Source organism: Streptopelia decaocto, assembly GCF_964273445.1.
Source record: "Streptopelia decaocto genome assembly, chromosome: 6".
NCBI classification, from domain to species: domain Eukaryota; kingdom Metazoa; phylum Chordata; class Aves; order Columbiformes; family Columbidae; genus Streptopelia; species Streptopelia decaocto.
In genome coordinates this window covers 63,142,913-63,157,268 of record NC_138660.1, presented here as the reverse complement: position 1 = coordinate 63,157,268, position 14,356 = coordinate 63,142,913, and the positions used below count along the sequence as shown (strand labels likewise).

General features: G+C 35.6%; 1 protein-coding gene across 1 annotated transcript in view; it reads left to right on the top strand.

Moving 5' to 3' along the window:
* Window positions 1–14,356, top strand: part of LRP1B (LDL receptor related protein 1B) — a 683,918-nt gene that overhangs the window by 479,221 nt on the left and 190,341 nt on the right. The window contains exons 30-32 of the mRNA XM_082055474.1: window positions 2,594–2,768; window positions 3,074–3,168; window positions 9,606–9,755. Coding sequence (XP_081911600.1) covers window positions 2,594–2,768; window positions 3,074–3,168; window positions 9,606–9,755 — 420 coding nt within the window. The remainder of the gene's footprint in view (window positions 1–2,593; window positions 2,769–3,073; window positions 3,169–9,605; window positions 9,756–14,356) is intronic.

The following is a 14,356-nucleotide window of genomic DNA, read 5'->3' as shown; positions in this document are numbered from 1 at the left end:
AATAAAACTATCTGCTTGGAAAGAGGAAAACTGTCAGGGACTATGTGGAGGAATGGCTGCCCAGGGAGGTGCTGGACTCACTGTCCCTGGAGGTTTTTAAACTGAGATTGGCCATGGCACTTAGTGCCATGATCTAGTCAATGGACTGAAGTTGGACCAAGGGTTGGACTTGATGATCTCTGAGGTCTTTTCCAACCCCGTCAATTCTGCCTGTGATACTGTGTGAGGCACATTTTGAAAACTCTAGTTCCTCACCTGTTAAATATATGTTTGAAGGGAAAGAGGAGAAAATAACTCATTTCTGTAAGGTCAGACCTTTTCTGATCTTGAAAAGAAATTTTTAAAAACCTGAGAATACTTCTGTAGTTGATTATTTTGGAACTCCAGAAAATGAATTAAAGCTCTGCCCCAGGTGTCACTATAGAATAAATTTGTTCTGGAGTACCATGTTTGGGAAGTCATTGCACAAATATGGCAATATCTCCACTTGGCTGTTCATGGTGATAAAGTAGTTTATTTTATGTGGTTATCTTTTTATTTTCCCTACTATCTCAGAGATAACTTCATTAAAAATTGGAGAAGTTTTTCAGTATCAGTAACGATGAGTACCTCTTAGAGCTGCTCTTTACATCATGAATTTATATATACGTCATGAATTGAGATGCCCAAAAAAGACAGAGTTGGGGTTTTTTTTAATGGTAGTAGAAAAAAAACCCCATTGTTTTAATATATAAAATACATATTGAAAAATGGCAAAACTTGTCAAGAAACTTAATGAAACATGGTATATGTGAGTGCTCCTGTTTTTCAGGCATTCTTTCATATCCTTTTTATTACAATAGCTTCTGTGGTGAGAGGTTGGTTGGTTATTGTTGATTTGGGGTTTTTTTTCTGCTGATTACATATAAAATTTACAAAATTACCATGTTCTGGCACATCAAAACATTATAAAGACTACTTATTATGTGTAAATTATTCCATTTGTTCACAGTTATATTTTTAAACTCTTTGTAAGAACATAAGAAGCTTTGTAAGCACATACTAGTGGGATTCTCACTGAATGAAGTCTTATACCAATGTCACAAATATGCCAAAGTCATACATTAATCTTTTTAAGAGTATGAAGTGCTTGTTTTCTAGTTCCTCCAACCAAAAAGACAGGGGATCAGTTTAAAATGGGTCAAGGCTGCGTATTCAGTGAGCTTTGTTACGTTCTCAAAAGCTGGAAAATTCCTAATGCCCAGTCACTATTAGATCTTAAGTTTATGCAAGAAAGTCCACAACCACATCCATGTTCATTTGTCAATGACAATAATTCTGTCAGTGGAAGTAAGCACATAAAGTTGACAAAGAGGTAGTGTACGAACTCGGAACTAGAATGGAATCATTAAAACACCCTTGGCCTGTTTCCTCATCTACAAAGATGCTGGCCAGTATGAACCATTGCTGTGCCAAGGCAGAGTGGAATGTTGGTGCTTAGATTGTGAGCAGTGACTTTATACCCTGCATTTAAGTCAGATATAAATGTATACTAACTTTTTGTTTAGTCAGTACCTTGCTACAGAAGGCAATCACACACAAAGATGCTGGTGAAGCTACCAAATTAATCATATCTTACTCTTGGTTTGGTACCTTAAGTAATACTGGTAGTGTGGGTTAACCCCAAAAGGCAGCTAAGCCCCACGCAGCCTCACTCACTCACTCCCCACGTGTGGAAGAGACTCAGAAGGGTAAAAGTGCGAAAATTCATGAGTTGATACAAATACAGATTAAAAGGAAAAGCATAAACTTCATGAAGAAAGCAAAATAGAGGATTCATTCACTACTTCCCACCGGCTGACAGATGTTTAACCATTTCCAGGAAAGTAGGGGAATAACTTGGAGTCCTCAAATTCTTCAGAAATAAAACCAAAAAGCTGTTTCAATGATGTAACTACTTACCTACTTCTGTGTTATAGTACAATGCTGTAGACCAGTGGTTTTAATTCAGATATTCTGTACTGAATCTTTCCAGTGCTGAAGAAGGAAGTGGGCTTTTAAACTCAGCATAGTTTTGTTTCTGAAAGCCACTTAATATTCAATATGTACACTGTAACTCACAACTAAAGAAGTATGAACTTTCCTCTTATGTCATGAGGAATGTTAATGATTATTAAAAGTTATTGTTGAACTTCCTAGAGGAGGGTAACTCATTCTAAATCTTCATCTCAAAGAAAAAAACACACAACAAACCACACTTTTTAACAGTGCCCTGAGTAATAAATGCTTGCCTAAGTAGAAAAATACACTGCAAAAACACAGCGTCTGTCTGATTATTATTTTTGGCCAATGGGTTTTATGCTAATTTTTAAAGAAGTATTTATGGAGTATTTCCTGAATATTCAGTGCAGTTTTCATGTTCTTATTGCAAGTGTATCAGGCTCAAGAATAAAAATAATGATTTGCTAATTCTTGACAACTAGTCCATAAATATATCTCAATATAATATTGAACTATTTTTAACAAACTGTAGAAAAACTTGTTTTTTTTTCAGAATAACTGAGGGTAATCTATAAATAAAAATCAAAGGAACAATTGCTTTCACTTCTTGCAGATATTCAGAGTATCAGAGGTCTTGCAGTGGATTGGATATCACGTAATTTATATTGGATTAGCTCAGAATTTGATGAAACGCAAATTAATGTGGCACATTTGGACGGTTCATTGAAAACCTCAGTCATACATGGAATAGATAAACCCCAATGTCTTGCAGTCCACCCAGTGAAAGGGTAAGATATTTGTAGTTTCGATAAATAAACTATGATAAAGCTTATCACAAGATTTCTTCGTTGTTCGGATTTTGAGTTTGCTCGTTCTGTTTTCTTTCAAACTTCAAGTAAATGAACGGATTTGAAATATTTTGTTGAGAGTTTCTTAACCGAGTTCTGCTTCCTTGCCAAAGTTACTGTCGATTTTTATCATATAATTGTTAGTTGTGTATTTTGCCTGCTTCTAAACTTACTAATGTTTTCACAACATTAAAAATACTGTGTTCACAAAGCAACATTACAAATATAATTGTTTTCTTCTTCAGTAAGCTCTACTGGACGGATGGAAACACGATTAACATGGCAAACATGGATGGCAGCAACAGCAAAATACTCTTTCAGAATCAAAAAGATCCTGTTGGTAAATACCTTTTTCCTGTTTCTTTTTTATTTGGTAGTGGTTTAATATGGGTATTATCTTGACATGCTATTTAGGTATACCATGATGGGTTTTTTAATATCCTATACAACTGTGATAAGAACATGCATTAAGACATTAAAAACACTGATGTACTTTTGTGTTTCATATTTTAAGATATTTTTAGCCCAATCTAATTGAAATCTACTGTAGTAGGTTAAGCAGAGTAGCATTAACTTCCAGGGTTACAGTAGCTGTGAAGACTGAAGGTGAAGAAGAACCCATCTGTACTTTGCAAGATTTAGAATGGGTAAAAAAAACATAGAGAGCAGGGTTTTATTAAGTTCTGGATATATGTGAGAGGATACTTTGACTAGAAATGTAGAACTTCCTCCCTAGAATCTCAGCTGCATGATGAAAAAATAATTTGGGTCTTGACTTTTTGCATAAAGAAAAGAGCAACATTCAAAGAATACGTTTTGTATAATGACTTAGCCTTTGTTTTAGTATTTGATAAGTAATTAGTTGATGATAAGTTATACCACTTCCTAGGGTTAAAAAAAAAACCTCTCAGTATATGAACTGTTTATATATTTTTAGTTCAGATCTCTTTATAATTTCACTTTTTAGAGAATTAAACTGGTTGTGTCAATTGTTGTTGCCTTATTAATGGCCCATCAATAATGTGATTACGTTTTTAAAGCGTTTACGAGTTTTCCTAACTGTAGGCGTTAAGCAAGCTAAAGCAAGATGACTTAGGTAACTAATTCAATAAAATGGACATTAGAGCATTTTAGACCCTAAATTTCAGAGGGGTTTTTTTGTTTGTTTTTTTAGGTCTTTTTTTTTAGAAATTATTTGGTAGCTGGTTTATTGTTGATTTGATTTTCTGTCTATCCACTTGGAGAGTTACCTGGTGAAAACAGAGTAGTAAATGCACTAATTTTAAGGTGAAGCATAAATACATTTAACCATATTACAAAAATATGAAGAAGTAAGGCTGTGTGCAACATTTTTCACTGAATATCCTATGGTCATAGGGCACAAGGTCCTAAATTGCAGTCATTATGTTTTCTGTCATTGAGTTTGCTCTGAGCAGCAGCAAAGCCACTGAACCAAATGCATGGTAAAACAGTAAGTATTCCTTGTTTTGTTTCTCCTCTAAGTCTGTCAGTTCTCTCAGAGGCTACATGTGCAAATCTGTGTGGGTTTTGTGACATTTTACTTCCTGGACATGTGTGGTCTCACTGATATCAGATGGACTGTTCATGCAGTTAAACATTCCTGAACCCTTCCAGGAATGACAGTTGTGACTTAAGTTTTTTTACTTCACCACAGAGCTGCAAATTAGATAATTTGTTTTCTTTCCATAGTATTGGATTAATTTTTAACATCTTTGAGATCAGGTAAGAGTAACTTGAAATAAGTTATATTCCAGATTGAACATTCTTACTGGATAATAATGAGGCATATCACATAATAAGATGACCATGGAGATTTAATTGGTTTTCCTTCTTCTTGGCAGTCTGAAAGTATGCTAAATCATCAGCTATGTGAAGCATAGGATATGTAACATGTAAGGAGTGTAGATATATATATATGTATGTATGTATGTAAAGGCAAAATAAAGCTTGCAGCTGTCTATTGCTGAAAAGCTTTTTAATTGGTAGATATCTTCACAGAATCACAGAATGTCAGGGATTGGAAGGGACCTCAAAAGCTCATCCAGTCCAATCCCCCTGCTGGAGCAGGAACACCTAGATGAAGGTTACACAGGAAGGTGTCCAGATGGGATTTGAATGTCTCAAGTGAAGGAAACTCCACAACCTCCCTGGGCAGCCTGTTCCAGGCTCTGTCACCCTTACTAAGAAGAAGTTTCTTCTCAAATTTAAGTGGAACATCTTGTGTTCTAGTTTGAACCCATTACCCCTTGTCCTACTGTTGGTTGTCACCAAGAAGAGCCTGGCTCCAACCTCGTGACACTCACCCTTTATATATTTGTAAACATGAATGAGGTCACCCCTCAGACTCCTCTTCTCCAGCTCCAGAGCCCCAGCTCCCTCAGCCTTTCCTCACACAGGAGATGCTCCACTCCCTTCAGCATCTTTGTTGCCCTGTGCTGGACCCTCTCCAGCAGTTCCCTGTCCTTCTGGAACTGAGGGGCCCAGAACTGGACACAATATTCTAAGTGTGGTCTCACTAGGGCAGAGTAGAGGGGCAGGAGAACCTCTTTTGACCTACTGACCACCCCGTTCTAATCCACCCTAGGATGCCATTGGCCTTCCTGGCCACAAGGGCACAGTGCTGGCTCATGGTCATCGTGCTGTTCACCAGGACCCCCAGGTCCCTTTCCCCTACACTGCCCTCTAATAGGTCATTTCCCAACTTATACTGGAACCTGGGGTTGTTCCTACCCAGATGCAATACTCTACACTTGCCCTTGTTCTATTTCATTAAATTTTTCCCCGCCCAAGTCTCCAGCCTGTCCAGGTCTCTGGATGGCAGCACAGCCTTCTGGCGTGTCAGCCACTCCTCCCAGCTTGGTGTCATCAGCAAACTTTCTGATAGTACACTCTATTCCCTCGTCCAAATCATTGATGAATATATTGAATAATACCAGCCCCGGTACTGGCCCCTGAGGCACTGCACTAGATACTGGACTCTGCCCCATTGACCACGACTCTCTGGCTTCTTTCCTTCAGCCAGTTCGCAGTCCACCTTGGCTCAGCTTTATTGTCAGTTAGGGTGGACATGAAAACAGATTCTCTTGCATGTCTAAGGAAAATGATCAGATACACTGTAGAAAAAAACAAGTATTGAATTCCCAATATCAAACTCTAAATTTAAATATACGCAAACTACCTGTTTTAATGGTTTAAATTATTCTTGGCATTAGCATAAGACATTCCCATGCTAAGAACATGAAATCAGTGCTGATGAACCAGAGAGCAGCAGTCTTAAGACCTTAATTTAATATTTCATTTCTAACTGAGAACCTGTCTTTCTCCGCAAGTGAAACTCTAGTTCAAGCAGTGCTAATTTTGAGCATTTGGGGAGTGAGGTGAATGATCTAATAAGTGACTTCACAGGTGGATTACTGGAAAAGACAAATATATGGCTTGTTAGAGTTGGATGTCATGATAATTGATGGGGTTTTCTTAGTTTTCTTGAGACATAATATCAGAATATGAAGAATGAGGGAAAGTTGGGCATTTTTTTGGTCAGTTTGAGTTCCATCAAAAGGAGGAGACTATTCCAATTAAAATATTTTGTATTAAAACGAAGACTATGTAATTTGATGATTTTCGAAACTGATAATATTGGGATGACAGATTGTGTCTGTTATTTTAATCTTAGGTATTGTTAGTCCATTCTGCAGTTCTAAAAAGCTGAAAGACTGACACATATAGATCAGTCGAAAAAGACGACTAGTCACTGGAATTGCATTAAACTGCACTCTTAGGGATTCAGAATTAGTGCTTAACTTGATACTTTGTGAGGCAGATCACTTGATTATTGGTGTCTTGAACTTATTTTCAGTTAAGCAGTTGTTTGTTATAATACTATAAAAATACAGACCACGCATCTGTGTTTTTAAGGAAATGGCTATTCAGTTGTAGAGTATTGTATTCTGAGTAAGTGTTTAAAAACTTTCTGGATCACTCTCTCAGCTGTATTCAAAGAACTCCATAATTATAGGCAGGGGGGTGTTGTTTAGGGGTTTTTTTTGTTTTCCTTTGGCTTTTTGTGGGTTTGTTGGTTTGGTTTTGTTTGTTTTTAATCAGATTTGATCCTTTCTTCTGAACAAACTTGGAGTTTCTGTTTTGCTCGTGATTATAGTGCAGCCCTATTTGCTGTTTTACCTGTTCTTGTTTCATTTTCTTGGCTGACTCTACTTGAATATCACTTGCCAATTTGTTCTTTCTTTTGAATATATAACAGCCTACAAACAACATTGTTGTAGATGAGAATCAAATATCTTGAGCATGGCTCTTGAAATTTTTATCTTAAATTTATTTTGTTTTGTTTAAAAAAGTTATTTCTTAAGCATGCATGTGCTTTTAGCAAACAAATAAACTTTAGGTTTTCCTAATTTTAGGCACTGTTTTTTCACCTGAAATGTAATCAGCCGTAAACAGTTAAAGGCTGTTCCTATAATTCATCTGAGCTTTAATAGAGTGTCCAACATTTAATTGATCTCGCTAGTAAGAATGAAACCCATTTTAATGTTCTCGGAACACACTTTTTCCTTAAGCTTCCACTGCTTTTTAGAGAACAATTCCACAGGTAAAAAATAAATGCAGAGGAAAATATATCATTTAAACAGTAAGTATACAAAAAATGCTGTCAAGAGTCAGTTCCTTGAACTTCAGGAATGTACCAAGTTAAAATATCTAACTCGATTTTTCTGGTAGTGGAAGCTAAGATCTCATTACATATATAACTTTAGGATTGGAACCTCTGTGTATGCATTGCTGGAATAACCTTTGTGATATACTTTTTAAATTGTAGCGTATTTCTGGAATTTAAGTAAGGAAATTGGAAAATGCATATCAAAACATTGATAGCCCAAGTCATGGTAATACTTGTTTTTAAAAAAAACAACAGAATTCACAGAAACCAATATTTTACAATCCACACGTTCAGGTTGACTTTGGCAACTGAGTACATTATGATTACCTGTGATGCTTATGGCTAGTGAGTCACCTCTTTTTATTAGTAAAAACAGAACAATTCCTTAAAAAAAAATCAAAATAAACATGGCCTATGTACATTAGAAATAAAATCTTTTCATAAAGGTTAGTAATAGGTGAAATAACACAACAGGGAAATACTTCGGGAAGAAAAATGTGCTTGACTTGGGTAGAAGGAGATGGAATGTTATTTGTTTCAGTTGCTGCTGTGTAATTGGAATACCCGTGTGTAGAAACACCAGTTTAATATCTGAAGAAGTAGGAAACCTGACAAGATAACATGGAAATTGCCGTGTAGATTGCATTCACAGCAACTTCATAAATAGATCTGTAGGTGGAATGGGTGAGCAGCTGACTGGCAGCAGTGAGGAGCTACGGGGAGTAGCAAACGCCCATGTGCTTCACACTTGTATGTTACCTTTGGAACCTATAGCAAGGTGCAGCCATAATCCCAGTTTCCCATGGAAGGTCTGTTAATACATCCTGCAAGTTCTGCTTGTCTCCTGGATCAGGGGAGTTCTCTTTTTGCTCTGAGCAATGCTTGTTGTACAAGCATGAAAATCCGTATGTGCAGAAATTCGGCGAGATCAATCTCTCCCGAAGCAGCTACTCAGTATCCTGATCCTCTCTTGAGCTTGAAAGTTGTTTTTCTTCTGGGTGATACACTTGCGGAGAGGGGAATAAAGTATCATAACTGCAAAGGAACAGGAAAGCTGGTTTTGAAAAGCTTAGAAAGTGGCCGCGTTTTGGCCTACTATGTCAAATGTGGGTGAAGAAGTGGTGGCACAAAGTGTGGCAGCACGTGGCTCTGCTCGCCTGTCAGGACTGTGAAAATAGATCTGACTTTCCGCAGAGAAGCAGTTTACAGGATGGAAGAAGATTACTGTACAATACCAAGAGGTTGACCTATGGAGTGAAGTGCAGTGATTTTTGGCAACTTGCTGCTGGATACCGAGTATGAGTTCTGAGAAAAAGTCTGGTACCAAAGCAGATTATTATGGCATGTGTCGTCACCATGCCAAGCATATTTCACTGGGGAAAATATCCTGCTATGATCACTTGGGAATTTTAAAAGGATTTTAGAAGTCTGAAATACATTATGTCTTTGCTCTTACTTCCAGAAAATTATATACTTTGTTAATTTAGTAGGTTATTTTGCAAGTATTTTTATTTCTGCAGTTCTCTTGCTTCTAACTTCAAGGAACTGATCATGAGGTCAGTTCATTATGAAGTGAGTTTAAAATTAATACTATAAATTTATTGAATTACTGCTAGGGTTTGGTATTTCAGCATTCTAAGCAGAGGGCTGTGCATGTAGGGAGAGAACGAACTTTCTGTAGTTCTGAATCACAGAAAGTAGCTTGTTTTCTGTGTCTTTGTGTATTCATAATTTTATAATGTAAATGATAGCTTCTGGTTTGCATTTACTAGTAGTTAATGACCTTACTTAGGACCTTAGTTCATTCAAATAATTGTTCCTTGCTAGAAAAAGCTTTTTCATCAGTCAGACACTGATTTCTGTACGTGTTGGGAGAAATAAAAGGTCGAAGTCTATTTAAAAGTATCGTTTTCTTTCACTGTGAATGGCCAGGTTTGTTTGGTTTTCCTGATTTTTTTGAGTGGATAGATAACATAATTGTGTGTATATATATATTTCTGAAGTATAGTCTTATTATGACAATAGCTTAACACAAAATGTGTATTCTCTATTCAAGCCACAGTTAAAGTTGTATGCATTAATTACAGGTTTATCAATAGATTATGGAGAGAACAAACTTTACTGGATCAGCTCAGGCAATGGAACCATAAATAGATGCAACTTGGATGGTGGTAATCTTGAAATAATAGAGTCAATGAAGGAAGACTTAACTAAAGCCACAGCTTTAACCATCATGGGTAAGTCCAGGGCTAATAACTTAGTTATTTAAATGATTGCAAGCTAGTTAATTATGAAATAGCAAAAGTTTGGAGAAGCTATTGTTGTTTTAATGTAAATAATAGATACGGTACCTTCACTAGTGAGACGGTTTTATTTGTGAAAAACACTTTTATATTTCATTGAACAGAGAATTACAATCTGTAATGCAAGTGTATGTTTCTAGATATAGTCTTGCATTTATATACACAGGATGAAGGTAACAGACTTAGTTTGGATTGGCTTGCACTTTCTGGAGGCTTCTTTAGATTATGAATTGATGCAAGGATTTGGATAAATTGATTTGGATTTTCAGATGTCTGCTAATACTCTGTGTATTAAATTGGTTTAAAAAAAAAGAAGTTGTTCTGTTTGTTATACTTGGCATATAAGAAATGTTTAGAATGTTTAAAAGCATCTAAATTATTTTTAAAAAATTAAAAAGAAAGGTAACATAAGGAAAAAATCCTTGAAACAAAAATCAAGAAGCCTTTAAGTTGCAGATTGCTTAATATCATGAGAATACTATTTCAAATTTACTGTTTCTCATATACATCTTAATTTCTTGGCCCTTGACAGAGGGCTGCCACATTTTTTTATAAATGATTTTGTTTGAGTAATGAATTACATAATGTTGGTTTAGATGGCGTGCTTGTGAAAATTATGCTAAATGAAGTCCGAACACTTTATGCACATGGTGTAAATTAAGTCCTATTTTAAAGTAGTAGCTGCTAAGGTAGTTTATTATATGTGTTTTTGGCCAGTATCGTGTCCGAAGGAGTCATGAATGTTAATATAGAAAAATTGTCTTTTGTTGATTTGGTTGTGACTAGAAATAGAATGAATAGATGACCTTTGCTTCAGGAAGCTCTTGGAAGTGTTTAATGTGAGATGTTGTAAAGAGTATTTGTCCATAGTGTCACTGAGATCTCTGTGGAATCGAGTCTTCATCTGTGATTCACAGAAGCTACAGTGGTGATGCATCTGGGATATGGAATAAAGAGTTCATCTCTATCATTTAAAGAAGGGTGTTCTTTGCTTGTTTGCATGACAGTAGTTGAACCTTTGCAGATATGGAGATGCGAGTATTTCTGCTGTGTAGTTTTTAAATATATATACATCTAATATTGCTAGTTGGGGATGCTTTGTTTTTATGAGCAATGACAGTTCTTCCTACTCAAATTTGTAAACAAAACTTAGTGTGTTTGGGTTTCTCTGCTTGTTTTACTTTTGGGATTTGTCTTTGTTTTGGAGCCGTGATTGTGATAAACTGCAACATGACATTGCGGTATGATTCTGTATATAAATAAATCTGTTGGAGAAAAATGCAAACATACAGTTTTATAAACAGTAATGTGCTGACTGAAAAACATGCAAGTATCTCTGTTCATTTCTCCTGTATGTTTTTATATTGTGGAACATAAATGCCATCTATTTTCCTCAAGTTCTGGTGGCTTTACATCAGGCTTCCGTGCATATAAAATGGATCCAAACAGATAATCCAATGTGATAAAAAACAAAATAAGAGATGTGTAATTGAGAAATGATCATAACAAATAACACATAAAAGGAGAATTAATAATTTGTTCTAATGTAAGATTTTACATGATAATCTGTGAAAATTTAGTTACCCTTTTTGATCTGTTTGCCCACAGGTTTAAAAGGAAATTTTAGCAGGTGAATCACAGTAATTACGATGTTTATTGCATTACTTTTGGTCCATTTCATAAATTTTCTTGACTGCTTTTATCTAAAAAGGTGGTAAGCATATTAAAACCAGCATAAGCTGGATTGTTTCTTCTCTGTGTATATACTAAGCTAACTTTTTTTAGCCTTTGAATTCATCATTACTGAAACAAATATATGACATCTGTTTCCATACTCTTAACTCTTTTGTAGCATTTGGGTTCCACTCAGTGCTAGTGTCCTGTAGGCTTTTGCTGTCTTTACATTTAGTATCTCCCCAGGTAAAAGCAGTTTTTTGGATAGTTTATAACTTTTTTTTAAGTATATGATCATGTTATATTTTGGGGTTGTGTTTCCACAGAGGCAGAAAGAGGAGACGGACCTGGGTATTTTGAGACTCCCTTTGTACAGGAGTCTCACCAGGTCACACACTGGTCAGTTGTTGTTGATCATCAGAACCTTTCTAGGTCTAAAGAGCTAAAACATTGGAGAGAATCTCAGTGGGTTGAGTGGGTTTCTAAATAGTGGAGTTTTGTAGTTATTGTTTACTACTATAAAACAGAGTAACTTCATATAGTGAATGATTCTATGTAAAGTGCTATTTCTGTTGAAATACATGTCAAAAAATTTAAATCACCAATACAACAAAATCGGACAGATATAATAGCATTTCAATGGGAGTGCAGATATTAGAACAATGTCTTTTGCACACAATCTGTATATAACACAGTCACCAAGGTGTATTATCAAACAATCAAAATAGACAGTAATAATTACAGTATTTCATTTTAGACAGGAAATATGGGTTCATATTACCAAAATGTAATCATGCTGCCATTTACTTTCATTGTGTGGTTAAATGATGTTTTATTGGTGATTTGATTTTTGGTTTATCCTAGATAAAGTTTCAAAAATAACAGTGGAATACATTTCTAGTGACTCAAGTGGTGGGAGCTGTGACTTTCGATGTAATTGCAAAGTGAAAGAGGCTGCTTAGATCAGGAAACTTCAAATACACACACCTTAATTTTCCAAGTCATCAGTCTTCTAATTGCCATAACACCATTCATTACATTAGCATTAATATAAGAAATATATCTAGGCAATTTGCCCAGGACTAAGTACAGTGCATAGTTGTCTTCCATAAATACTCAAACCACCATTAATGAAAACTAATGGCCCATCTAAATTTGCATTCAGAGTACTGCTTGAAATCTCCAAAGGACTGTCCACAATGCTAGTGTAGCAATTTTTGGCATTTGAAATTGCTGTTTTCCAATATGTTGCTGTGTTTAATGCTAATTATCCAGCAGAAAGGGTAAATACAACAATTTTAATGTATATTATAACCCAGTTTCAGCAACAAGGTTGCAATTAGTGATCAAACAACACTCTTGTTAGCATAATCAAGTAAATAAATCATTTAACCTTAGTTTGATATTTAAACGTTTCAAATAGTGTTGTTTCTTCCCTAGCTTGTGAAAGCAAGTTGCCTTTATGCTGAATTCAAGTGGGTTTTTTAAATAATTTTGTTTATTTTAAATTGAGTATAGAAATAGCTAAATTCATCCTAATGCTAAAAATCACAGATGAGTTATCTACGGAGAGAATATATTCATAAAGCAGAGATACATAGTCCAAACTTCTGCTTAGAATCATAGTCAAAAATACCTGTGTAACATGTTGGGGTTTTTTTGGTTTGAGACTGTGTTGTGATGTATATCGGTCACCCAGTAGTTTCTGAGCAATTAAAAACGAAATTATTTAGCTCTTAGGGTGTAACTGGCCAGCTGTGACCAGTTCGTGGTTTTTGGCAGGTAGGCATGAGAAGTTTCCCCTCAAGATGTTCGTACTTCAGAATTCGTGATTGTCTTGGTTTTGTTTCATTTTGGGGTTGTTTGTTTTCTGTTTGGGGTTGGTTTTGTGTTGGGTTTTGGTTGATTTTTGTTGTTGTTGTTTGTTTTATTTGGTTTAGTTTTATATATGTGTATATATATATATATGTACCTTAAATGTCACGATTTTCATGAGCCTCACCTTACTGAAGTTTTCAGGTTGTCTTTCTCATTTAACTCCCCATTCTATATCCGTACATTTTCCTAAAACTTGTAGTACACCACATAAAGCCTCCACGTAAAAGGAAAATAAATACTAGTTCAGTAAGGTTTTTTTAAGTTATATTTTTAATTAAATGTTTATCCAGGTGTCATGTTAGCAAAGATGGAAGAGGAAGACAAAAGAGCTATTATGAAGTGTATTTTGAGTTTTCACTTGTGATTTGTTCTTTTTTTTTAATGGAATGGATGGTGTAGGAGACTACTCAAACTCTGTGTTCACAGTCAGGTACTCAAGGGCTACTAATGAGTTTATGCTCTGATGATTCTTGTGTCGTGGAGGGAGGGAAAGAAGAACTCAGTGATCTATGTGTCTGACACCACTGATGGAAATTCTCTAGATACCATTAACCATACGTGAAAGCAGCGCTGGTCTCATTCAGTAGCTTGGTGAGCAAAAGAGGCACACGATGGAGCATTCGGTTGTTGATGTAGAAATGGTTTGGCCCTACACTGACACTGAATGGGAGAAGGGAAACTATTCGTGGTCTAAGTAATTATTGGTAATTGATATTCTTGATTAAGCACGTGCCATGCTTTCATCTCTCAGTAAGAGAATATGCAAAGTTGGTTATTTGTTTATTTTTTATTTATTTCCTTTCCCTAAAGAGACAGGCAAGTCCTGAAACCATAGCCAAGCGTGAATTTTTACACAAAATACTGAAGAAATGCCTTAATGAGTTTAATTGCTGCTTTGAAGTAAATGATGCAAAACAACAAAGCTCTGTGCTTTGCATCTTCCTGTACTCCAGTCTTTAAAATATATATATATATATATATAT